Source organism: Oryctolagus cuniculus, chromosome 15 (genome assembly GCF_964237555.1).
Source record: "Oryctolagus cuniculus chromosome 15, mOryCun1.1, whole genome shotgun sequence".
Lineage (NCBI taxonomy): Eukaryota > Metazoa > Chordata > Mammalia > Lagomorpha > Leporidae > Oryctolagus > Oryctolagus cuniculus.
The window spans coordinates 79,750,865-79,777,104 of record NC_091446.1 but is presented as its reverse complement, the minus strand read 5'-3'; the positions used below and the strand labels follow the sequence as shown (position 1 = coordinate 79,777,104).

At 55.3% G+C, this 26,240-nt stretch overlaps 1 protein-coding gene and 1 long non-coding RNA gene across 19 annotated transcripts in view; one reads left to right on the top strand and one right to left on the bottom strand.

Moving 5' to 3' along the window:
* LOC103346767 (uncharacterized) overlaps positions 1-26,240 on the bottom strand; it is a 319,456-nt gene that overhangs the window by 213,332 nt on the left and 79,884 nt on the right. Inside the window, exons 6-7 of one of the 17 annotated variants that reach the window (XR_011382548.1) lie at positions 22,993-23,146; positions 7,661-22,303 (exon numbers count right to left, since the gene is read on the bottom strand). The exons of 14 other annotated variants lie outside the window; for them this stretch is intronic. This is a non-coding gene — a long non-coding RNA (uncharacterized lncRNA). 2 more of the 17 variants (XR_011382552.1, XR_011382549.1) reach the window with 2 other exon arrangements.
* LOC103346451 (TBC1 domain family member 3D) lies at positions 11,739-26,231 on the top strand. 2 transcript variants are annotated; one of them, XM_070058068.1, is made up of 14 exons: positions 11,739-11,851; positions 14,891-14,960; positions 15,120-15,205; positions 16,249-16,291; positions 16,696-16,776; positions 17,188-17,295; positions 18,384-18,493; positions 19,752-19,800; positions 20,361-20,481; positions 21,041-21,135; positions 21,521-21,586; positions 22,120-22,219; positions 22,750-22,902; positions 24,061-26,231. In XM_070058068.1, exons 1-14 carry the CDS (start codon positions 11,835-11,837, stop codon positions 25,209-25,211), a joined length of 2,250 nt encoding a protein of 749 aa, XP_069914169.1. In that variant the 5' UTR covers positions 11,739-11,834; the 3' UTR covers positions 25,212-26,231. The 2 variants fall into 2 exon arrangements, with proteins under 2 accessions (XP_069914169.1, XP_069914170.1); XM_070058069.1 differs by lacking the exon at positions 11,739-11,851 and adding an exon at positions 11,858-14,315.

Here is a 26,240-nt window from a genome sequence, read left to right as displayed (position 1 = left end):
GCTGAAAGTGGAGTGCTGAAGGCTTTTGGCCATTGTGACAGAAAAAGAAGAAAATGTGTCCATGATTTTGTAGGGGCTCAGAGTAGGTGCCCATGGTGACAGCAGGCAAAGTCAGACACCTGTGCACCTGCCTGCAGGTGTAGCCCATGCAGAGGTGTCACCAGAGGTGCAGCCCAGAACAAGAGAAGGGTGATGACACAGAAAAGATCTGAAGTGGTGCACACAGTTCTGATGCCAGTGAACACAGAATGTTGAGCTTCCTAAAGCTACTTGTGATACAGATGAGGCAGGGAGCCAGTGAGGAACAAAGGAGCTAAGAAGTTTCCAGCAGTCTCTGTCTCATTGCCTGGATCCTAACTCCCCCCTCCCTGCAGGCCAATTTAATTGATGCACCTGAGCCTCCTGTATCATAAAGATGCCATTATGAGTGTGTGTACACTGGGCTCCACGTGGAGATGCCAAGAAAGCCTTCCCAGGAATCATCACATGCACTGAACCCTGCCCAAGCTCCACCCTATTTGTATATTCAGTTAGGTCACTGCCCCTATCCAATAAAAGAGACCACTGAACTGGGCTACAAATGCTGCTCCTTGTAGTGTGTGCCTCTCCTCATGGGGCTACCCACCTTAACTTTCAAATGTTCTCTCTCTAAATAAATCCTTCTGTTCTTGCACTCAATATATGACTCCACTTTGAATTTTATCTCACATGGAGATAAGAACCTGGAGTAAATACAGCTGGGGACCTTCCCCCCCCCTCCCCACCACAGCAGTTGGAGTCATTTTTCTTTCTTTTTTTTAAGATGTATTTATTTATTTATTTGAAAGACAGTGACAGAGTGAGATGGAGAGACAGAAGGATTTCCACACTCGTGTACTCCCCAAATGCTTGCAACCACTGAAGCTAGGCCTGGCGGGCCTCAAGTCAGGAGCCTGGAACTCCATCCGGGTCTCCCATGTGAGTGCAAGGGCCCTAGTGCTTGAACCATCTTCTGCTGCTTTCCCAGGTGTGTTAGCAGGAAGCTGTATGAGAAGCAGAGCATCTGGGACTCAAACCAGCACTGGGTCACAGGATGCTGGCATCACAGTGGGCAGCTTTGCCTGCTGCACCACAACACAGAGCCCTGGAGTCTTCTTTTCCATGAGTACCCAACAGATACATCAAAGAGCACCAATGTCCTTCACGCTAGTCTACACTGGCCAGGGCACACTTCTATAGCTCCCAACTACCCACATCAGAAAGCCTCCCTTCTGACGCCCACAGCCTCACTGATGCTTCCTAAGCCTCTTCCAAGCCAGGTCTCTTCTCAGCAGCAACCCCTACCGAGAGGCAGCTGAGCCTAGCGAAAACAGCACACCTGGGTTAAGGGAGCCCAGTTTGAATGCAGCTCTCCTCAGCAGCTGCGGGATCCTCCGTCAGGTTATCCAACTTCCACAAGTCTCTGTTTCCTGAACTCTAAAGCAAGCTGACCACACACAGTGCCACGAGGAATCAGAGGTCACCCAGGTAAAGAGCTGCCCACAATACCTACACAGTGCACTGGAACTGTCCGTTTTATTATGACCGCATTGTCTCACTGTGTTGACCTCGCATTTCCATGAACTCCTCTCTTCCCTCAGCTTTCTGTTGCCCCCAAGTTACCCCTCACCCCTGTCTCCATATTTCCAAGTCATCTTCTCCTATGGAATGAATTGTGCCCCTCACTCACAAACTCTTACATTGGAATGTCAACCTCCAGTATAACTGCATTTGAAGATAGGGTCTTTATAGAGGCACTGGTGGCTAATAAGGTCATAGATATGGGGCCCTGCTCATATAGAATTAGTGTCCTTAAAAGAAAAGATATCAGAGAGCTTATATTCTGTTTCTCTCTCCTTTGCTCACACACATGAAGGAAAAGATATCTGAAGAAAAATGATTCATATAGAAATCTAGATTTACACAAAGGACCAAAAAGCACTGAAAATAGTAACTATATGGGGAAATTCAAAAAACAAAACAAGTGTCAACAAATTTTCAAGTATTTAAGTCATACAGAATGAATTCTGTGATTACCATACCATTAGATTAGCAATCAACAATAGAAAGTTATCTGGAACATCACCAAATTTTTGGAATCTAAATAACACACTTCTGAGTAACCCATTGGTAAAAGAATACATCAAAAGGGAAATTAGAAGGTATTTTAATGAATTAAAACAATTTAATAAAAAAAACCCACCAAAATTTGTGGAATTCAATGAAAGCTACAAGATGAGGCAGCTATTCCATTCTTCAATATTTACCCCCAAAATATTAAAAGTTTCTGTTGGGGCTGGCACTGTGGCACAGCAAGTTAACGCCTGTGGGGAGCAACTCGGACCAGACTAAGTTACTGGAATTAAGACTTATTCTATGCATCTGCTCTCCCACAATATGGCGCTGAGAAGGGAGAAACAGCTTCTACACAGCTGCCTCCAGTTCAACCAATAAACAGCAGGACCTGCTCCTGATTGGAGGAGAGCAGCGTACTCGGCGTGTGGGTAGCAGAGTTGGGATTGGCGGAAGAGGACTATAAAGGAGGAGAGAGACAACATGCACCAGGAACATCTATCTGAAGGAACACCTGTGCAGCCCCCGAGAGAGCCGGCCGGCGGTATGCCGCTCCCCCACGGAAGTGGGGAAAGTGGCTAGGGGGAACCACCCTTCCACGGAGGTGGAAGGGTCGGTAGCCAACCCGGGAAGAACCAGCAGCAAACCCGGGGAGGGCCGAGCAGACGAAAGAACAGCGCAGGGTCCTGTGTCGTTCCTCCACGAAGACGGGGAGTGACAAACGCCCTGACCTCAAGCACCAGCATCCCAAATGGGTGCCGGTTCTAGTCCCGGCTGCTTCACTTCTGATCCAGCTCTCTGCTATGGCCTGGGATAGCAGTAGAGGATGGCCCAAGTCCATGGGCCCCTGCACCCATGTGGGAGACCAGGAAGAAGCTCCTGGCTCCTGGCTTCAGATTGGCACAGCTCCGGCCGTTGTGGCCATCTGGGGAGTGAACCAACAGATGGAAGATTCTCTCTCTCTCTCTCTACCTCTCTCTGTAACTCTTTCAAATAAATAAATCTTTTAAAAAAAGCTTGCATCTATTTAAGTATTTGGACATACTGAATGATTCTATTAGTAGAAAATTCTAGAAATTCAAATTAATGTATAATGATAGAAAGTAGACTAGTGGCTGCCCAAGGAGAGTGAGTAGTGGGACAGAGCAAAGAAAGTTTGCCAAAGGGCACAAGGAAACTTCTGGGAGACATGGAGATGTTCACTCTCAGGATTCTGGTGACTGCTGGGTGTATTTGTATATATGGATATTGATATAATTGCTTTCTGTCCAATGAGCATACCATCTCTTCATGTCCTTTGTTGTCCAGTATACCATTTCTACATCCCCTCTAATAAGTAAAAGGTATCAGCACTGTTATCATTCAGGAGCCATGGCTATTGACCTTGGAAACTGATTTAGTGAAATAACATAGATATTTTGCCCCTCAAGTTATTTGATATTAGTGACATCATTACTCATGTGTGACCATTACATCATCTATCATACACGCCATCCATGAACTCTGGCTTCCAGTGGCATTCTTAGAGGTCATTATTTTGTTTCATTGATGATGTCCACACAATGCAATTCTTAATCATAGTGCACAGGAAAACGTGGGAGATAGCTCATTTTCTGTTGGTGTTAAATTTAGCATTTGGTGTTTTATAGCATCGAAGGAGAACAGCACATGTCCCTACCATGTCCTCTATTGAACTCTAGGCTATAATTGCTGCATTCCTAAAATGGTACCTCTACCATTACGGATAACACACCTGCCTTCCATACGCCAGCAGGGAGGTGGGGTAGAGGTAAAAGAGCCCATCCTCACAAGGAATTTCTGTCCTCCATTCTGCATGACTTAAGACCAGTCCATGGGGCCAGCACTGTGGCATAGCAGGCTAAGCCTCCACCTGCCATGCCATCATCCCATATGGGCACCATTTCATGTTCCCACTGCTTCTCTTCCAATCCAGCTCTCTGCTATGGCCTGAGAAAGCAATAAAAGATGACCCCAGGACTTGGACCCCTGCACCTTCATGGGAGACCCAGAGAAATCATCTCCTGGCTCCTGGCTTCAGACCTATTCTGCTCTGGCCATTGTGGCCATATGAGGAGTGAACCAGCAGATGGAAGACCTTTCTCTCTGTCTATCCTTCTCTCTCTCTCTGTAACTCTCCCTCTCAAAAAATTAATAAAATCTTTTTAAAAAAGAAAAAGAAAAAGACCAGCACATGAGAGCACTACATCACCACTGAATCAACAGCAAGAAACGCCCTCTGTCAGAGCTCATTGCACTGTAGAGCAATAGTCTTGAAAGTCCTCTGGGAATACAGGTGCAGCCAGGGACCACCATATACTTGGCACAGAGTCTGCAGAGGGGCTGGGGTGACCACCTGGTAACCAGAGATAGGGGGGTGGGGGAGGCACAGGATAAAGGAACCTGGTCACCACCTTTGCTACCTTTTGGTGCTGTGGACCAGAGACAGCACTGCAGTTGGGGAGTGTGTGATGACACACAGATCTACCCACACACAGGGTAAACACCAGAGTCAGCAGCAAGCTGTCAGTATCTGGAATTCTGAATATATTTTATATCTAACATGTGGGAGAATCACCTCAAATCAACATGTTTGCACCATTTTGGTGTCCCAAGGTCACACAAACAAGCACCATGCTAGCGACCCAGAGTGACCCATTTGCCTCTGGAATTCAGTGCTGGTCAGTGGGTCCAGGATGATGCCATACATGCCACGTAGAAGTAAGAGTCCCCAGGGCATCTGGTTGAGCCCACATACTTGATAGAATCTTGGCAAGTACCCCAAAAGGAGAAACGGGAACAGAGGCCACCACATATGCCACTGGTGTACTGCACTTCCCACCAAAATGGCTGCCACCCATCACCCTGCTGGTCTCAGACTCTGGACAGAGACAGAGGAAATCTCCAGAGATGCTTTTCCAGCAACTGGAACCCACCTGGAACCAGATGTGGATGCAGGCTGCCCTGATACCCCTGACTGGTCACAGCCCACAGGGTGGGACACAGATGATTTTCCAGGAAGGCCCTCCTGACCACTGGGGCCTCTGAAGCAGAAAGGCCAGGACAGGAGCCCTGTTTCTCAGGGAAGCAGAGAGGGGGAGGCTGCTCCCTGCCTGAGTGAGGGAGAGCCTCCAAGCTGAGAGAGAAATGGATGTGCTTGTTTACACCACTGAGATTCCAGGGTATTGTTGCTGTAGCAACCGAGCTCACCCTGAGTGAGGCAGAGGATGATGGCCGGGCACTGGCACCAAACCAGCAGTACAGGTGGCAGTGGGGTGATGCAACGGGAGGATGTGTGGGGAGGGGTCAGCACCAACATGCCTCCTGCTGTTGGCAACGATTAAGAATCTCATCATAGAGAGTGTTTGGGTTAGCCCAGCCCAGATTCCTATTTGGGTTCCTCTTATTTGACAGGACCACAAGGGGATGGAGCTGTTTCATAGACAGGAATTGTACCCTCCACTGAAGTCATCCCCTGGAGGATGGACATCAGGTGTGGAAACTGAGAAGCAGGAAGCTGCCCCTCCGTCTGAGCACACTGCTGCCCATGTCAGCTTCTCCCTCACGCTGCAGCCCTGCCCTCTGCCCCAGCAGCCTCCTGAGCCTCCCCTGCTGACTCCCCAAGAGGTCCTTCCATGACAGCCCCAGGACACAGAGGCTGACCGATGACCCACAGCTTATTCCCTCTAGGAGGCCTCCACTTGTGGGAGGAGCCTTGCCCTTCCTCACCCAGCTCGCTGCTGTGGATGACAGGTCTTCAAACAGTTCATGGAAAATGTACGTATGATTAACAAACTATGCACGGATTTCAAAAAGCTTTGCACCCAAATAGACAGCTTTTAATTACATTCTCCCATGATCCTTTGCATTTCAAATCCTTGAATTTTATTCCAATGGAACTACATTGAATTGGCCTTCATGGCCATTTAAATGTAGTGCCATTGATATAATAAAATATTGGCAGAAAAAAAAGGAATTGAATCTCCTTTGTGAGACCAGCATCATGGCACAGCAGGTTATGCCACTGCTTGCAACCCTGGTACTCCATATTGGAGTCTGGTCTCAGTCCCACCTGCTATACTTCTGATCCAGCTCCCTACTAATGCGCTTGGGAAGGCAGTGGAAGATGGCCCAAGTGCTTGTGCCCCCGCCACTCATGTGAGAAACCCAGGTGGAGTTCCTGGCTCCTGGCTTCTGTCTGTCCCAGTCTTGGCTGTTTCGACAATTTGGGGAGTGAATCAGCAGAGAGAAGATATTCTCTCTCTCTTTCTCTCTCTCTCTCTCTCTCTCCCTCCCTCCCTCCCTCTCTCTCTCTCTCTCTCTCTTTCTCTCTCATACTCTGTGACTCTGCCTTGCAAATAAATAAAACTTTTTTAAAACAAAATCTCATTCATCACTGGGGCCACCTTCTCTTTCAGGTTCACCCATAGACAGAGTCCGTAAACCACAGGGAGGCCTCCAGCCACAACAGGGTTGCTGCTGACAACTCCATGGCTTAAGGCCAAAGGAGGCTCAGGGGACCCAGCAGTACCCCCTTGCAGTGCACATTACAAGGTGCAGGAGTTTTGTAAAGGCTGAGAATTGCAAGCCATTCTCCCCTGGCCCACACTGGGAACTATTTCCCCTGACGCCTTGCTCCCTCTAAAAGATGTCATTAAGTAGTATGAGCACCCTTCTTCCCATCACCTCTCTCAGACTATGGAAAATCTACTCCCTCTCCCTCCTCTTGTTGCCCTGAAAGGCCTTTAACAAAAGGTCTTGAGTGTCTGGGCTTCAGGAAATTCAAAGGCAGGAGGGGCGATACCTTGGAAGCCACTGCACCCTGGACGCTGTGATGCACTGTCTCCCACCCCTCACCCTGGCCAGCAAGTCTGGCCTGTGATGCTCTCTACCTTCATGAACTGCAAGCAAGGGAGGAGGACTGCAGGGAGAACTCCAGAACAAATGCCAGCCCCGAGCAGAGCAGAGTCAGAGTCTCAGATGAGCATACGCAAAACACCCACACATACTCTCACCTTGGGCACCCGACATCCAGCAGCACGAGAGCCTAAAGAATGAATCACATGCACCTGTGATCTCGAAGTGAACCCAGTCCCAAGCAGAGTACCTGGGCTGCTGCTTCTGAATTTGCATAAGGAATCTAAGGGCTCAGCATTGTTTGGGTGCAGTCAGAGCATTTGTCAGGCACTCTGATGAGTGGTTCTTGGAGCCACCATCCCTCCTGTCCAATGACAATAATCAGTGACTTCCGGGTTAGAATCCTATTGTGGGGCTCTGAAGTGCAGAGATAGCTAGGTAAAATGCACTTGCAAAGTGAAATAAGGTTTATTCAGTACCTTCTGAGCCTAGTTGTCTGGGGTGCAAGCTCCCGTTTCTGCCTCTCGCTGGCCTCAGCTCTGCCTCTGAACATCACCGCCAAGGTTGTGCACTGGCTCCGCACTTGGCACTATCGTCAGGTACAGCCATTTTTCACCTCGAGTTCTGCATTCATGGGCTTCTCGCATCTTCCAGCGAACAGCTTAAAGAAAGAACATTTGGCAAATTACTGCTCTATAGGTCACTATTGTCAATTTCTCCTTAAAAACAACTGCAGCACCCCATTTTGAAAATGACTGTTGTTATGTGGGACTGGAAGGAAAAGACCAACATTATTGAATAGAGTCATCAAGAGCAATTTAGGCCCATTTCCTACCTGCCATATTTATCCCTGCTCCTTGGTGGAGCTGAGGTACCTGAGTATTTAACACCCTTTTCAGCCAGGAGTGCCAGGCTGCCCACGCATTCTTAGTGGCCTGCCTCCTGAGCCTGGAAGTGAATGGGGAAGCTCACTTCAAGAGCAAGTGCCATCTTTGATGTGCACAGAAGATGATCTGCCACAAAGCTGGGCAGGACCTGGGGTGTGCACATGTAAAACGCAGGCACAGGCATACAACTGTTCTGTGGGAGGGAGCAGGGGTGACTGGGCAGCTGTGACTTCTGCATGCAAACAGAGGCAGCTGAGGTCATGTGGGGTTACCCTGCTGACATACTCCAAGAGTAGCAGGTTCTACACAGCAAACTGAGGCATAGGCGTGGCCAGTACCCAAACCACCATCCACCACGTGCAGAGAGAGCATTCATGGCAGAGACGCTGCCCCCCCCCCAAAAAAAAAACACTGCAGACCAGAAGCATCCCTCTCCTTAGGAGGTGAGTAGTGAGGAAGCACCCTGACAGCCAGGCCCTCCAGCACACGTGGAGGCAACCCCAGCACAGCTCCACTGCCAGGGCAGAAAGTGCCCTGCACCTGTGGTCATGGGAGGTCAACTGGGGATTGGTGCGCACCTTGATGGCCTCACTTGAGTGTCTGGTGATCATGGCTGGACAGTTGGGTGCTTCAGTGGCTCCTCCATGTGGTCTTGGCCGGCCTCACACTGTAATGCGTGCATACCCGTCCAGCCTCTACCCACATCACATTGATTGGTGTGCCCTTGGCCAAAGCAAAATCATGGGCCTGGCCCAAAGTCGACATGGGCAGATGTGACTCATTGGAGACCATGCATGTAATAACCTTCTGCATCTGGAACAGGCCTGTGGCTAATCCCTCCTGACTCCCCAACACCTGGCTGTGGTCCAGCTGGCTGAGCACAGGCAGAAGCCAATGGAGGAAGCCAGAGATTCTCACGAGGGGCCATACAGAAAAGGCTGTCAGCAATACTGCTTTTCTGAGCTATCCATCACAGCCATGGGACAATGATTATGAGGGAGAGGCATTTCTGTGGCATTTGCTTGGGACTGGGTCCCAAGGCCACAGGCCCTGTGCTTCCCCAGTGAGAGCAGTTTTCAGCTACGGGGCATTCACAACAGACTTATCCAGGCTCTACACTCAGTATTTGTTATTTCCCAAGCAATGCCAGAGAGAAGCAATCATTACACCCATTTTATAGATGGGTGAAGTGAGACCCACAGCCACAAGGCTGACGGTTTCAAAGCATGTCTATGTCACTCCACCTCTCAGCCTTTGAGAGGCTGCTCTGGATCAGAGTCTCCATGCAAGCTCCAGGAGAGAGAGAGCAGCACTGATGTGCAAGGTGATAAGGCACTTAGAAGTCCTGGCCTTGGAGTAAGACAGCCAGGGTTTGAATCCTTCGCCTTTCAAAACTCAGCTTAATGGCCTTGAGCCATTCTCTCCTCTGCAAAAGGGGATCATCACAGGCATGATGCTTAAATCAGTTCCATAGCAGGCAGTGCCTCTAACGAGCACAGGGCACGCAGCAGGCCCTGATAATGACTGTGATGCTCATAGACAGGGTTCCAGCCTGTTCCTCAGGGGCAGGTGGATAGCATCTTATCACAGGACACAGCTGAACACAGCAACAGCAGCAACAAATGAATCATTGTGGAGCCACAGTGTGCATGTGAGTGATACCAAAAACACGAGGGTAATTCAAGTTCACGAAAAACAGAATTCAATGACAAGTTCATTTTGGTTAAGAAAAAAAAAAACCTGAAGTCCATGCACTTTTTTTCATAATATACATTTCCAAGAATGTTCTGTAGACCCCTTGTATGCACTGATTACAAAGATTTTTCCCCCCACACAAAAGCAACCCATCTTTCAATTCCACTTTCCAGGAACTTTCCAAGTGCCGCTGTGGCTCCCGCCTGCAGCCTGGGCAGTACTGGTTCTGAACAAACCACACTGCTAACAGTTAGCAGGTCAGAACCAACCTGACCCCCAGCTGTGTGGGCCTGGCCTGGGAGTTGGAGACAACAGCTGGAGGGCAGCTCCGGCCCGAGGGGTTGGGAAAGCAGCTTCCCAACAGCTCCTGTGGACAGTGAGGGGAGCATGGGACCAGGGCCCCAGGCTTGCAGGGAAGATGTCCTGGCAGAGACCCTTCCAGTGAAAGCATGGGCGTCTCCCAAAATGGTGGGATCCACGGACCTGACCCGACTCCTGAGTGGGTCAGTCTGGGACTGGGAATGTTATGGGCTGGGTCTCGGCCTAAATTAATTTTCCAGACTCTTGCCTTTAACTTAGAGAAGAATTCTAAATACAGGCCCAAACACAGCCTGCAGTGTGGTAAACTTTAGTTACAAAGTGAGAAAAATACACAGGCCCATTAGGGCTTTATTAATGGAGAAAGGGCTAAGGGAAGGGAATCATCATACCCTGCTCTGCTTGTCCTGAGTCTATGAGGAGAGAGCGCTTCCGTCCTTCCTCACTTTTTATGAGCTTTCGAAAAAACGGAAGTGTTTACATGGTACCACCCCAATGTCCTGGATAAGAGGCAGTACTTCCTGGGGAGAGGACCCCTGATTGACAGGTGAACAGGGCAATACAGCCTTGGTCTTGGCCTTGACTCAACACCCTTCTGATAGACAGCTGTGTGTACAAGGGCAGAGAAGGGAGCTGGCGAAAGAAAGACACAGCATGGGCCCTGGCATCTCTCCCCTCAAGCAAATGTTTAGGAAAGACTGCAGGCTGAGCTCCTGCCAGGGTAGGTGCTGATGACAAACAGCTGGCTAGGGCAGGAGCTCAGGTCACAGGGCCACTATCTCCAAAGGGACACTCAGAACAGCCTCTCCTACAGGCACACCCTGGGCAAACACACAGGGCCACCCTCGCATCCCCTGCTGGCAGTGCTGGGTGTGGAGCCCCAGACACCTGGGCTCCAGGCCCAAGCAATGACCCTCAGTGCATTACCTGGCCCTGGGCCTGATTCTTGGTCGGCAGATCAAAGATAAAATGCCACCCCCAGGGACCCGAGGAGGAGTAAATAGGATAGCCCAGACAGGGTCCATGCTACACGCGGTACCCTTCCCTCTGTCCTCTCCCACCCCGACAGCAGAGACCACACCCCTTTCTCTTCCCTCCTGAAGGTACCATGGAGCCAGATTTGCAGGTAGCATCTGGGCCCATGCACCTTGTCAACCTCACCCCTCCTACATCACAACCTGGAAAAGAGCAGTCTCCTTTTTCCCTCTCTCTGGCCACCTCTGCATGTACAAAGCAGTTAGCACCAGGAGAAATTGTGATTTTTCTCCTGTTCTGTCGAGGTGACCCACTTTGGGCCATTAAAAAGATACTTACTTTTAAAATATATTTGACAGCACAGAAGACGTATTTGAGAAATCAGAAAGCCGAGAACAGTAGGAGACATTTAGAATATACAGTGTGGTGATATATTTCTGAAATGTGCGATAATACCTTATAAATTTATATCACATACATGGCATCACATACTTGGCACTGAGAGATTTGTATTATCTTCCCTCTGTGCATTCCAAGTTTCTAGATGATTTCCCTACTGGAACTTCTCCTTTACTATGGGGCCCTGGCCACTTCAGGAAAAAATGAAAAAAATCAGGACTGCAGAGTTCAACCCTTAAGTTGTCCCACCAAACAGCCCCACAGGAACCCAGAGGGAGCCTGACACAAAGGGGCAGGTGCTCTGGATTGCACCACTGGTTCCATGGCACCCTTGCCAGAGCCCTGCCCTCTTCGCTTGGGCCCTGGGGAAAACACAGGCCCCACTTGTGGTGACTTTTGATAAAGCCAGGACTGAGGACCCTGACCCCCTGCCACAGCAGAGCCACTTGGGGTTGGCTGGCAGGCTTCTGTGACATCACAGTCACTGAGGATGCACACTCTGGGCTGTGAGGTGACAAGTGGCCAGTAGTGCATCTACTGCCCAACTGACCAGGTGTTGGTAGCATAGGCAGGAGGCACATTTGGCAGAATCCAATGGATTCACGATGGAGGTGAGTGGGATTTGCTCTTGGGGAAGGTCCTGCCCAGGTGGGTGACACTGGTCTCCCACACTGGGTCCCATGGGCGATGTGGCTGTGCCTGTGTGTGAACACCACGGGAGCAGAGCCCTTGGCCCTGGGACTCAGAGCAATTCTCAAGGAAGGGCTGGAGCAGCACGCTGGAGGGGTCTGGTCTGTGTGCTGAGGTCACGTGCTGTGGGTGGGAAGGGCCCTAGCACGCAGGCTCACCTTGCACTCCCTAAGCACCACTGTCAGAGGTGATCTCTGCGGCCAAGTAGCTACAGCTCTCAGCCGTGCACGCGGGCCCATGGCTCACTTGAAACGCAGGAGCGGCTCCAGAGCGCCCTGTAAGAAGTGGCGGCTAATTCGCAGACTCAGTGTTTCCCTGCACCTGCCAATCTCCTGTCTCTCAGGACACAAATGAGTCCCGTGCCCTCTCTTGAGGTTGACTGGAGGGACTCAAAGTCCTGCCGGACTCCCAGATGCCCTGAGCAGTGCTGCTGAGCTGGCCTCTGCCTTTACTCCCAGCCACCCCTAAAAGATAACTCAGTGCCTGGGTGTTTAGGTGGCACAGGAAGCCAGAGTGGGCTTTCAGGAGACCTCTGCTGAAATCCGGAATGAGGAGCACCTGATACTCTGGGAAGAGGCTTTCTCAGAAACCCTTCAAGCACATTGGAGGGCACTTTGCTGAAGTTGGAGGGAAGTCCTGGCCCACTCTGTGTGGCAATAGCAAAATACCTGAAGCTGCGTTGCTTAGAAAATGAAAGTTCACTTTAGCTTGTGGCTTGACCAGCCCGAGAGTGTGGCACGGGCACCAGCTTCTGGTGAGGGCCTCATGGCAGACGGCATTACCCAGCAGGAGCCCAAGTGAGATGGGGCTGGAGGAGGACCAGACCTGTCCCTGATAGCAACCCCAGGGCAGGCATAGTGGGGAAGATACCACTGGGACACCTTCATCCCATACTGTACCACCCGGGATCCACCCCCAGCCTCGGCTCCTGAGTCTGACTCGAGAGCAAAACATCACCCCGAGTGGAGAAAAATGCAATCTGGAGACCACTAACCCTAGGGAATCTGGAGAATGAACCCAGGCAGAGAAAGGAAACCCATAGGCATCTTCCATAAAATTTAGAATATTTGACTGCTGAAGCTGGGTGATCCCTAATCATCATTCATTGTGTTATTTTACAGTACTTTGTGAATCTCCAAAAGAATGTACAATGATATTTAAAAGAGGAGAAGCTGAGTGGGGAGGGGAATAACAGAATCAGTTAAAACCCAAGTCTTGCTGGACAGCATCTCTGCACATGACACAGCTGTGTACTCGTTCCCACCCGCAGAGGAGGCCAGCAGGTGTATTGGTGACCAGGGCCCTGGACACTGTGGTCCCCATGCCAGGGCAAGGGAAGTGGGCAGAGAGGCAGAACAACAGGCCCTTGAGGGAAAAGAACCGACTGTGGCCCCAAGGTGGCAGCCTAGGGGCAGTGTGGGGCCCAGGACCAAGGAGGTGCTGGGGGAGGGCTGAGTCGCTTTCCCTGCAGGGAGCAACCTGGTGATCAGCACCCTGGGGAGCTGCGGGCCTGTGGCTGCTCCTGCCCGACATGTGCTGTCCCTGTCCTTATGGTGAGCAGCAGCCCGGTGTTACCAGCATGCGGCTCAGGAGCTGGTGCCCAGGAGTTCTCAGCACTCTGTGCCTGAAGCCCTGGTCAGTGTTAGGACAGGGCCCTGGTTCCCGCTCTGGACAGTCTGGGCCATGCCAGCTTGAGGTCCTATGCAGGTGGTGCTCGGCGGGCTGCTCCCCTGCCCTCCATCCCAGGAGGACCCCCTGTGTCCACCTCCTACAACTCCTGGGAAGAGGGGCTGGAACAGAGCAGGAGGGGTCAGCAGGGGTTGGGAGTGCTGGGGTCAGGCCTGTGGTAGGACAGCAGGCTGCAACCCTGGGAGTCTCCGTTCAGGTCATTCAGGGGCAGCCCCGAGTGTGGGAACCTCAGGAAGAAGGACTGGCCATGATGGGGCACCCTGTTCCACCTTGTGTTCAAATAAAGAGGACTTCACAGTTGGGCTGTAATAAAATGGCAGAGGAAGAAATGAGGGGCAGGAGGTGCAGGTTGCCTGAGACTTGGGACCGTTATGGCAGGTGGCAGAGGGCCCTGGCACCCCTGGTTCTGGGGCAGTTCTGCCAGAGCCCTGCCCTCTTCACCTGGGCCCTGGGGAGAACACAGGCCCCACTTCTGGTGACCTTTAATTAAGCCAGGGCTGAGAACCCTGACCCCTGCCACAGCAGAGCCACTTGGGATTGGCTGGCAGGATTCTGTGACATCACAGTCACTGAGAATTGTGCACTCTTGGTTGTCGGCAACCAGTGGCCAGTCGTGCATCTACTGCCCAACTGACCAGATGTTGGTAGCGTAGGCAGGAAGCACATTTCATAGAATCTAATGGATACTCAAAGGAGGTGAGTGAGACTTGCTCTCTGCGTGACCTGTGACGCAGGGAAGGTCACGCCAGGTGGGTGGCACTGGTCTCCCACGCCAGGTTCCATGAGTGTTGTGGCTGAGCTCTCAGCGGCCCCTGTGTGCAGAGTGTGTATATAGTCGTCTCATTCCTCCCACTCTGCTGGGCATCAGTGTCGAATGGGCCTTGGTGTGAGTCTGTGTCTGGACACGGGTTCAAGACTAGGTGTTGGATCAGCTGGTGTCAGGTGGGGCAGTGAGTCCACCTCTGAGAGCTCCAGAGATTCGGGGGCTGGGAGCGGGCCAGGGAGACTTGGGCTCCCTGGAGGACACGTGGATGCCAGGCTGGGGGAGGAGCATCCTTTCTGAGGGCAGGGGAGGCAAGGTGGGGGCTGTCCTTCCCCAACCATCCCTAGTCCCTGTGCTCTGAACAAGTCATCCTCCTGGGACCCGACCACCAGGTGGCCGCCCACCTGGCTTTGTGGCTGTCCCCCCTCTGACCAGGGGGACAGACCTCGGGGCAACAGTTCCCGTGGGCTCCCCTGTACTGGCTCACAAGTGCGTGTGTGTCTTACAGATTGGATATGGACGCCCTGAGGTCCGGCAGGGCCCAGGAGCGAGCAGCAATCATCTTGAAATATGAGCAGGTACGGGCCAGGGTGCTGGGGGAGGAGGTAGGACCCTGCCTCAAGTACTGTGCTTGTGAGAGCCAGACCCCACCTCCCTGGGGACACAGCAGGAGGGTGGCTCAGCTCCCCCAGTGGCTGAGACCCGGGATTCTCACCTGGGTCCCCTCTCCCCTGCAGGGTCCCCGTAAATGGCCCCAGTTTCACCTGGGAGAAGAGGACGACGAGAGTGGAGCCCTCGTCCCAGACAAACTTGGCTTCCTGTGGTGAGTCCTCTGCACCCCGATCCACCCAGGGGAGGGACCAGGGTCATAAACCCCGCCATTAGGTAGCACACCTGTCCCCAGGCCCCCTCCTTGATCCAAGCTGTTGTCACAGTGCAGGCACAGGTCAGTATACGGGCAGAGCCGAGTGACCCTGTGACTCAAGAATGCAGGATGGGAAAGGGCTGGCTGTAGGGTAGACACTGGCACTCTTACTCTGAGGCATCTGTTCATGTTAAGTAGAGGTGGTGGCTTGAGGGTCCTGCCCTGCTCCCAAGGGACACAGCCTGGCCATCGCCACCCCATAGCTGTGTCCACAGGGTTGGGGCACCAGCCTAGCAGGTGGGCAGTTGTCCAACAGGGGCCTCAGCCTCAGGGCTAGGCTAAAGGCTTATTAAGACCTAGTCTGAGAGATGGCCAGCGGTGTGGCCTCTGCAGCTCTCAGCCTGCCTGCAGGCTCCCACAGTACAGACCACAGGGAGGGTGCAGCTGAGGGCCCAGCCCCAGGTCTGTGCTGGGAGGAGTGGGGCCTGCGGGCAGGAGTCAGATTGGAGGCTGTTCCAACAGATGTCAGGGAGAGCAGCCCCATGTCTGGAGGGTAGGCTCCGGTGATCTAGAGGGATGAGCCATCTCGGGCCGTCTTTGGCATGACTGAGCAGCCCACCTTAGCATGGGATAGGGGGTTCTGGCTCCATGTTGTGCCCAGAACCTGGAGAAAAAGCAGGAGCCAAGGGTAGAGAGATGGCCACGGTCTGGGCTAACAGAGGAGGGTGAGGTGGGGAGCAGGCACCTCAGGTGGCCAGTGCATAGTGGGGAAGGTGGGTGGGGGATAACCTTGGGGGTGTGGTGGTCCCAGGTGCCTCAAGCCCCAGCCCCTGCTGGGTGTCTGCCTGCAGCATGGCTGCCCCATCCCTGCCCTTCTCTGTGCACTGGGCTGTGCCTCAGCAGGGTGAGGAGGACACAGGTCTTCTACCAGCCTTGCTGGGGAAGTGGACCATGCTTGGTTCAGTGCCCATTCTCATGGTGTTGTCACTCTTGCTTTTCAGTAAGCAGAAGCCACCCAGGCATGGATGCCTGGCAGTGCAATGGGTAAGCTGACCTTGGCCATGGACTCTTCATCTAGGAGGCAGAACTAGCAGGCCTGTGGGTATGGGCAGTGGTTAGAGGAGTGCCATATGGTCCTCCAGGGACAGCAGTCCCCAGGAGATCTGTTGAGGCCCACATACCCCAGTGCAGGCCTGCAGCTCTGGGTCCCTGCCTGTGGGCCACTGTGACCGACTTTCCTGGATGACATGGGACTAGCTTGAGGATGCTTGTCCTTTTATTTATACTCAAGCCCCTGAGGCTCCCCTAGTTGGAAGGTCTGGGTGCTGTGGTCTGCCCCTTTGCTGGCTCCTCCCAGCTGAGTTGTCCACAGCCTCCTGAGCTGCACCCGTGGCCTCCCTCCTCCAGAGGACACTGCTGAGCTCACACCATCCTGTCTCCATTCCCAGCGTAAACATCAGGAGGGCCGCCGACTGCAAAAATGGAACAAGATGCTGCGAAATTTCACCAAGTACCGCAGCAGTGAGAAGGTACCTGGACCTGAGGGCCCCTGGGGACCACTGGGGGTGGAGTTGGGATGGACAGTGCCCATCGCTGTGCCTCTCAGACACAACTGTCCTGCCCTGAAAGGACACAGGTCATCTCAGCCCAATGCCCTTGCACCCAGGACACTGTCGCAGTAGAAGATCCAGTCTCCCCTGGGGCCACTCCCAGATGCAGGGCAGGCACAGTTCCTGGTGCCCTGTGTGGGCAGTGAGTGCACCACAGAGCCTGCACTGAGCCCTCGGCCCTCCTCTCACTGTTGGGTCAGGAGGCCCAGGTCCAGGCAGATCTGCGGACACAGCACAGAGCCCAGGGCTCCCCTTCCTGCTGTCTCACCCTACGCTCCCCCCAACAGAGGGCCTGGGGCGGGTCTCACCAGAGCCTCCTCTCTCCTGTAGTTCCACCGGAGAATTGAGAAAGGCATCCCTGCCCAGGTGCGTGGCAAGGTGTGGGCCATGATGCTCTCCGTGGATACCAGGAAGGCCCAGAACCCTGGCAAATTCGAGGTATGGCTCTGCGTGCAATCTGAGGCAGGCCGACCCACTCGGGCCTGCTCAGGAGCGCAAGGCTCCCGTGTGGTGGACAAGTAATGCCAAGGAGGAGTGGTCATTTGGTTGGGGCCCCCACCCGGCCCTCCCCTCTGCCTCATCCACGTCTCCCCAGAAGCCTCCTCCATGTCTCCCCACACACAAATGGGCCTGGACACAAGGATCCGGTCAGGGCCACAGCCCTCATCCCTGTGGTTCCGCCTTGCCTCTAGGCCCAGGACTGCCCAGTGCCATTGTGCTGGGTCCTGAATGGATAGAGACGGCCTGGAATGAGGTGGAAGTCCTGTGTGCTAGGGCCCTCAGCTGGCTCTGTCCCTAACGGCCCTCCCCACACCTGACCCTGCTTGTGCATTTGTTATGCTCGCCGGGCCCTGCCTTCACCTGGGCCTTCTCATGCCTGGCCTGGCCTCAGCTCACCCAGCCCCCACCTGGCCTGCTGGTTCCATCGGTCAGAGTCAGCTCTCAACTGCTTCTGGGAATGAGGGCTGATCCATCAGAGGGCTGGCCCCAGGCTGTCACCTCCCTGGCTGACATCAGGGAGCAAGGAGCAACTGAGCCGCCAGCCCCGCCCTCGCCCAAGTCTTCAAGTGGGGGCTGCCCCTGGGGCCAGCTCCAAGTCCAAGAAGGGTGTCCACTCTCTTGATGGAGCTGGGGCTCTCCTGCAGGGGGCAGCCCTGAAGGCTGGTCAGGGTGAGGCTGACTCCTGTCCTGTGGGGCCTGAGAGCCCAGTGAGGAGGCTCGGAGGCCTGATTCAGTCTCTCCTGCTCTGGGAAGGCAGAGGTAGCACAGAAGGACATTGGCAGAGCCCTTGGCCTCAGGCTGACTGTAGCGGGTCCGCAGTGGCCCCTCTGCTGGGCACTGGGGGTGGCGTGGACACTAAGGTGAGTGGGGAACCCATGACCCTCCGTGGATCAGGGGAATGAGCTTCCCTCAAGGGGAACTCTCCCTGCCAACCAGAAGAGCTGATGTGGCTTTGGGGTGCTTGTGTGACAGTGGGGGTTGGCTCGTCCTGAGGCTGCCCCCCCCGCCTCGGCCCTGCCCTGCAGGAGATGAAGGAACGGGCCAGGTTGTGCTCAGATCAAGTCCAACAGATCGATGAAGATGTAGCACGCACGTTCAGAAGTCACATCATGTTTCGAGAGCGATACGGAGCCAAGTGAGGCCTCTGGGCTGGAGGGGCCCTGGGGGAGGGAGATGCAAGGGTCCTGGGACACATGGGGTCCTAGGAGAGACGTGGGCTCACACCTAAAGCATAATTCCTCTTGGACAGAAAAAAATGGATCCATGGCCTTCTATTTATACTGAACAGTTTGCTTTCCCAAAGACACTTTGGTGGGAATGAAATGAAAAGGAACACAAGGGGAGACAGTATTTACAAAATACAGAAAATGAAGTTTGTAAATCTCAATTATAAGAAAGCAAATGAGGGTTCCCTGCCCTGACATGGGCCAAGGCTCAGGAGGGCCCCTGCATGATGGCACACACAACTCTCCTACTCAACGCGTGAAAACATGCTTAGCACCTAAACCACAACGGGGCACCAGCGCACAGCTGTGAGAATGGGGGAACTAAGACCACTGAACGCCGGGTGCTGGGGAAAACGTGAGGTGAGCGCAATTCCGGTTCGTTGCAGGAACAGAGCACAGTGCCCAGGCCCCCAGCAGCACCCAGGGCCATTTCTCACAATGAGAGACACACACCTTCCACACGAACCCCAGCACACACGCACATTTACACAACCACCAGAACAGCTGAGTGCATAAAACCCTCACGCAAGATTCAGGGTTGTGTTCACAGTCACTGGACACAGGACTAGCCTGCACAATGCTCAGTGGGGAAACGGATAAGCAACCCATGTCCCAGCTGAATCCTAGAATGGGATTCAGTGAGAGGCAGGACGAGGCTCGGCCCTGGGCTCACCTGGATGCATCTCAGGTGCATCCTGCTAAGAGAGGAAGCGTCCCTCAAAGGCTACACGTGCTGTGATCCACTCACAGGACGTCTGCAAGAGGCCAAATCCGGGACACACAACAGGGCAGTGGTGGCCACGGGCTGGGGGAGGTGGGGAGTTTGGCCACAGAGGCTCATGGGGAACAGATAGGCCACAGGAGCTGCTCCCTATCAGAATGAACGTGCATGGGAGGCTGACTCTCCATGGCTTAGACCCACGGGACTGCACTTCCCACAGTGGGACGCTCACCTCTGCAATGAACACCCACCTGGGGAAACGAAACTGCACATGACTGCACCCTGGGAGATGTGCATGTCCCTGCAGGCAGCACTCATCCACACGGTGGACTGCTCATGAGCAGAGTATCAAGGGCCCTGCGTGTGGCTGTCAGGCTCTGTTAGGCAGAGCCACACTGAGAGCCTCGGCAGCACTGGACGCACAGCCTCTGTCCTCTCTCTTCCAGACAACGCTCCTTATTTGAGGTCCTCCTCGCATACTCAATGTACAACCCCGTGAGTATTCTGCGATAACGTTCCAAGGTCATATCCAGAGCTGTCCATGCAGGGTGCCCCTGGTCACAGAAATCCTAGCCTGGGTTGAGGGGGCCTCTCTAATCCACAAGGCAGAGACTGAGGGGTAGAGTTCAAGCTCATGGCCTCCTTGGCCCCAACCTCAAGTTCTGGGGCAGAACGGAAGCCTTCTCCTGGGCTGGGCTCTGTTCTGGCCCAGGCAGGCCTTACTATGGTGCTTCTTCCTCACGTCTGCAGTGGGGCCCAGCAGGGCACCTGTGCAGCAGAGAGCTCCAGAGGCCATCACGGGTGTGCAGTCTGCACTCCCACAACAGTCTTCCCCTTCCTGACATCTGGGGTGGGGCTCATACCTCTTCTTAACCCTGCACAGCCTGCGCTCAGACCCTGCAGGATTCTCTCCAGGAACTTTGAGAGATCCTGACACCCAAGGGGCAGCAGTGGGGCCTGGTGGTAATGCTCAGCTCTCCCAGGAGAGGTCACCCTTGCCACGTGAGATCATCCCAGCCAGGGAGGTCCCTCTGATGTGTTTTGTGTTCTTCCAGGAATTGGGCTACAGCCAGGGCCTAAGCCACGTGGCAGCCCTGCTGCTGATGTGGCTGAGTGAAGAGGATGCTTTCTGGGCACTAGTCCAGCTCATGGGGGACAGCCAGCACGCGATGCATGGTGGGTGATGGGTGTGGTGGGTGTGGTCCGTGCAAGTGCAGGGATGGGCATGCAGACAAGTGACTGGGACATTGTCCCTCACTGGCTGCTGCGTGCATAGGGCAGTCTCCCTCAGAATGGTTCCTTAGAAGCCATGGCCGGCAGAGGGTCCAATACCAAGCCATACCCCTCACTTCCCATCACACAAAGGTCCTGTGCCTTGTCTTTGACAAATGACCCTTAGGTCTCTACTGGCCTTACTGCTTCACATCTCTACTCAGACTCCCACCCACTGAGCCACACCCTTGCAGAAGGAGCATCCATTCTAGGGTGACCCCTCCTCACCCTGAGTGTCCAGATGGCCCTGAGGCACCCAGTGTGACTGCAGTCAGCCCAGAGGTCACCTTAGGCAGCCTGCCCTGGGCTGTCAGCTGTACCCCCCCTTCCCCTGAGTCTCCCCTGCCTGTTAGAGCTTCCCCTGACCCTCCATGTTCAGAAAGAACCCGCTCCAAGCCTTTGACTTTCCAGCCTTCCCGGGAAGACACTCTGAAGTGAGGGCCGGGGGGTTGCTATTACTCAGATTTCTACACACCGGACTCCCCAAAACTGGAGCGATTCCAGCACCACCTGGGAGCTATCATGCGTCGCGTGCTCCCCTCCCTGGAGAAACACCTGGTAAGTAAACATCTCCTTTCTCCCCTCGGGGGCTCTGTGCTGAGGGAGGGGAGGACAGAGAGGGGTCCTGACTGCTTCCTGGGCCAGGGGAGGCTACGTCCTCACCAAGACTTTCCTTGTTACTGGGGTCTGTGGCAGCTTGGGTGTTGGTGTGTTTTCCACCACTTGTTCCCCCAGAGTTTGTGTAGATTGAAGGGAGATGCTGTCCCCAGGGTAGAGTGGACTGAGGGACCTGTGTCCTTTCAGGAATCTGCATCGCTGGGAGGGGGGATGCACCTGCTGCTGGGCTTCCTGCACCCAGGGGCTCTGCCACAGGGCTCAGATTAGAGGGAGTCAGGCCTGGGCCCTGGGCCCTGGGCCCTGAGCCCCCTCTGCCTCTTCTCAGGAGAAGGAGGGTGTGTGCCTTGAGGACTACACCGCCCACTGGTACATCCAGTGCTTCCTGGATGGGGTAAGTGCCCCAGGGACCCCTTGCCCAGGGAAGCTCCTGCCCCAGTACCTGGCTCTCTTTACCTGGTGGTCTCTGACTCTGAGCTCCCCCAGCCCCAACAGACACAGGAGGGAGCCTGCTGTGCAGACCAGGCAGGCCCTGCTCTGCTGAGGGTGGTCCAAGCTGAGGCTGAGCCTCAGGGACAGCAAGGAGGGGACAGGTCCCACCAGGACCCATCCTGAGAGCCTGGCAAAGGCCAGAGCCCTACAGTGAGAGGCAGCAGATCCATAGACCCTGGGTGCCACAGGCTGGTTTCAGCACAGCCCAAGGGCTGACCCCTCCCCCAGGTCCCTGGGCTGTCTGGCATCTCCAGGGTGGCTTCCAAAGTGTGCAGAGCAGTCCGCGTGGCCCCAGGGTCCTGGATAGGCCTTGGTACTCTTTCTCTCTGGGCTTCTAGGGCACAGCTAGGATGCCCTATGACACTGCACACCCACCCACTGTGGGTCCTACTAAGGCCCTGATGCGTGGGGTCCTCCAATGCCTCTGTTCCCCAGGTGCCGTTCCCCCTGGCACTTCGGATGTTCGACATTTACATCCTTGAGGGCGCGCACGTACTCACCGGCATGGTGTACACCGTCCTCAAGGTCCACCGAAGTAAGTCCTCAGGGCCCACAGAGGCCTGGGTGCTGGGGATGGAGGAGTTGGGGGGGTCCCATGCTTGGCCCGGGTGAGCAGAACCTAGGGGAGGGACGAGTTTTCTGAGTTCTTGGCCAGCTTAGGGGGCATTGCGAATCCCGTTTCATCCCCAACCCCCAAAAATGGCGCCTCCCAGCCTGACACCCACCCCCATGTCCAGAGCCCATGTTGAAGATGCCCCGGGACCACATCCAGGAGTTCCTGCATGCGCTCCTTCCCCACTGCCTGGCTCTCTTGACCTGGTGGCCTGTGACTCTGAGCAGAGCTGAGCTTCCCCAGGCCCAGCAGACACAGGAAGGAGCCTGCTGTGCAGACCAGGCAGGCCCTGTCCTGCTGAGGGTGGTCCAAGCTGAGGCTGAGCCTCAGGGCCAGCAAGTGGGGGACAGGGCCAGGGTCAGGGGTTGCAGCAGAAACAAGGGTTGGAGCAGCCATGGTGGCTACGCCATGCCTAGGGCTCCTCCTAGCCTGACACCCACCCCCATGTCTAGAGCGCCTGATGAAGATGTCCAGGGACCACATCCGGGAGTTCCTGCAGGTGACCCTGAAGCAGGCCTGGTCACTGAGCGAGGATGCAGTCATCAGGCAGCTGCGGGCCTCCATGCGTGAGCTGGGGAAGCTGCAGTGCCTCCTGCCTCCCGAAGGTGAGTCCAGCACACGGCCCCGTCCCATGCTCCCTTGGGGGAGTCAGTAGTGGGAGTGCCAGGCCCTGGCAGCCCCACCCAGGGACTCACCTCTTCCTAGTCCTCCTTGTCCTCCCTGGGCTCAGCAGTTCTGCTTTCAGGAGCTTCTGACAGCATGGCCTGGCGGGGCCTCGGGCAGCTTCCCTGGATCCTCCTGCGGGGTGGTCCAGCCGGCACTGGATCCCCTTCAGCCATCTGAGGACCCCTGGAAGGCCCACGTGCCCTGAACCCAGTAGTGGGGGCCGAGTCCACTCCTGTGAGCAGGGTGGGCGCAGAGGCAGGCGCTGGGGTCCCCCACGGCAGAACCCAAGTTCAGCTGAGTGTGGGCTCTGCAGTCCTAGCCTTGGGCCAACAGAAGTCAGCAGGACCCGGAGCAGCAGTGGCCTCTGGGCTCTGGTGCAGAGGGGTCCCCGTTCTTGTCCCCTGCTGACAAGGACCTGAGCACCTGGGTCCCCATGCAGAGCAGAGATGGCTTTGTCCCAGCTCTAGAGGCTGGCAGTGGGGGCCCAGGGGCAGCCTGTTCAGACACTGGGAAGTCCCCACTGTGCTTCCAGGTGCTGCCTCCCCTGGGTGCTCGTGAGACAGAAGCAATGACAGCCCAGTTTCACCGGGAAAGGGACTGTGGCCCAGGGGCAGAGGACACAGGGAACCCCTGCCACCTCTTTGGAAACCACATTCCCTGTCCCCGAGGGCCTGGCCAGACCCCATGTCTGCCCCACAGCCCCAGCTCTCACCCCCATCATCTTAGGCTCAGTTCCCTTCCTACAATTGAGGAGGGACTCAGATGCGGGTAACTCAGCCAATGCACTGTTAGGGCCCAGGATTTCAGGTGGGGTAGGTAATGGGGTCCTGAGTTGGTGCCAGCAGTCTCCAGAGATGAGAGAGTGAGGTGGGGGGCTCAAGGCCTGTCCAGTCTGTGGGCTTTGAGGGGAGAACCAGAGGTGTCCCTGTCATTCCCATGGCCCAGGCTGCATGCACCATTCCTTCTGCGGCCAGCAGGCTGGAGGTGTCCTGAGCATCACACCGAGTAATGGGGACCCCAAGGGTCAGGTCAGGGCAGGCACCCTGCAGGCCAGATGGTGGCCGTGGAGAAATTAAACCCATCTGTTCTTTTTCCAGATAAGCCAACCGAAGATGGCAGCCCGGCCCTGCAGGTGCCGCCTGGCTCTCAGGAGCGCGCTCCCCCACCAGTGTCCATCAAGACCATCGTTGCGGAGAGCAAAGGCTGTCACCCTGCTGCTGCAGCTCCCCAGGAGCCAGCGGGGGCTTCAGCTTCTGTCCCCGGGGAGACCGGTCCTCTCGGATCTGCCGTCCAGCCCGACTCCAAGCAACACACCAAGGAGGAGAAGGGCAGTCGTGGCAAGAGCAGCACCCAGCCCCGCGGCCAGGGCTCCTCCACGGGGGCCTCAGGGTCAGGGGGCGCCGCCCACCTCTCGGGCCCACAGTGCTCCTGGCTGGACGAGCCAGGCCCCCTCCGGCGCTGGACTTCCCTGACCAAACTCAACGTGACCTTCCAAGATGACTCCGACTCTGAGGACGAGGAGTACTACAGCGGCCTGGAGAAGCAGGAAGAGGACGAAGAGGAGGAGGAAGGGGAGGAAGACCAGGCTGCTGAGTGTCCTGCGTCTCCCTGGCCAAAGCTGCTTCGGGACCTGAGATTCGTCCTGCCCGAGACAATTTTTGAAGAGGACGAGGAGGGAGGCTGTGAAGAGGGTGCCTCCCCAGAGCCCTCGTCCCCAGCCCTGTCTGTGAAGTCCTCAGAGTCTCTGCGTGGCCCAGGCCTCTTGGCCCCACAGAGCTTGCAGAGCAGGGGAGACCTATCCCGATGGGGGGGCCTCCCAAATCTCAGCCCGCCTGTCAAAGGCGCTGATTTCTGGCCCCTGGAGCTGGGTGGCCAGCAGGGTCTCAGGGCCCCTCCCCCACCTGCCTCAGAGCCCCTGGATCCCGGGCCCATGCAGGCTGTGCCAGCCCTGGGAGCAGGGCTGAAGATGCCCTCCCTGCATGGGAGCCCCATGCACTCTGGGGACACTCACGGGCTGGAGCCTGCAGGAGCCAGCTCTGCACTGGGAGACCAGGCCTGTGTGCCCTCCCTGGCTCGAGGCCTCCTTGCTGCCCATTCCATGGAGGAGCTGGATGTGTGTGGGCACCTGGAGGGGAAGAACAGCCCACCAGGTGTCCAGCTCAGACGGGCCAGAAGCTTAGGCTGTCTGAGCACAGCGGCCTCCCCGATGGACAAGGCTCCTCTCTGGAGCTCCTCTCCCCCATCCTGAGGCTTCACCCATGCTCATCTCGGCCAAGGAGGCTAGCTTGTCTATGCCCGCCGGCCTCCCTGATGGTCAAGGCTCCTCTCTGGAGCTCCTCTCTCCCTCCCTGAGCTGCCTCACCCTAGCTCAACGCGGCCAGCATCTAGCTTCTCTTTGCCCGGCATCCTCCCTGATTGACAAGGCTCCTCTCTGGAGCTCCTCTCCCCCACCTGAGCTTCCTCACCCTAGCCCAACTCGGCCAGCATCTAGCTTCTCTACGCCCGGCATCCTCCCAGATTGACAAGGCTCCTCTCTGGAGCTCCTCTCCCCCACCTGAGCTTCCTCACCCTAGCCCAACTCGGCCAGCATCTAGCTTCTCTACGCCCGGCATCCTCCCTGATTGACAAGGCTCCTCTCTGGAGCTCCTCTCCCTCACCATGACGCATTATCCTAGCTCAACGCGGCCAGCATCTAGCTTCTCTATGCCCGGCGCCTCCCTGATTGACAAGGCTCCTCTCTGGAGCTCCTCTCTCCCTCCCTGAGCTTCCTCACCCTAGCTCAACTCGGCCAGAAGCCTAGCTTCTCTATGCCCAGCACCTCCCGCCTGACAAGGCTCCTCTCTGCAGCTCCTCTCCCCTCCCTGAGCTTCCTCACCCTAGCTCAACTCGGCCAGAAGCCTAGCTTCTCTATGCCCAGCACCTCCCGCCTGACAAGGCTCCTCTCTGCAGCTCCTCTCCCCTCCCTGAGCTTCCTCACCCTAGCTCAACTTGGCCAGCATCTAGCTTCTCTATGCCTGGTGGCCTCCCCAATTGACAAGGCTCCTCTCTGGAGCTCCTCTCCCCCTCCCTGAGTGGCCTCACGCTGGCTCATCTCGGCCAAGGAGCCAGTCCACTGCCACAGTTGCTATGGGCACCCTCAGAGCAGGAGATGAGATAGGACATGAACCCAGGCACCTGTGGGCTGCCACATACCCCTCCCGCCTTTGTGAAGGAACCCTCGGGAACTTCTGCCCCTTGTTGATTGTGTATTAAATTGTTTCAGAATGCCTTTGATTTT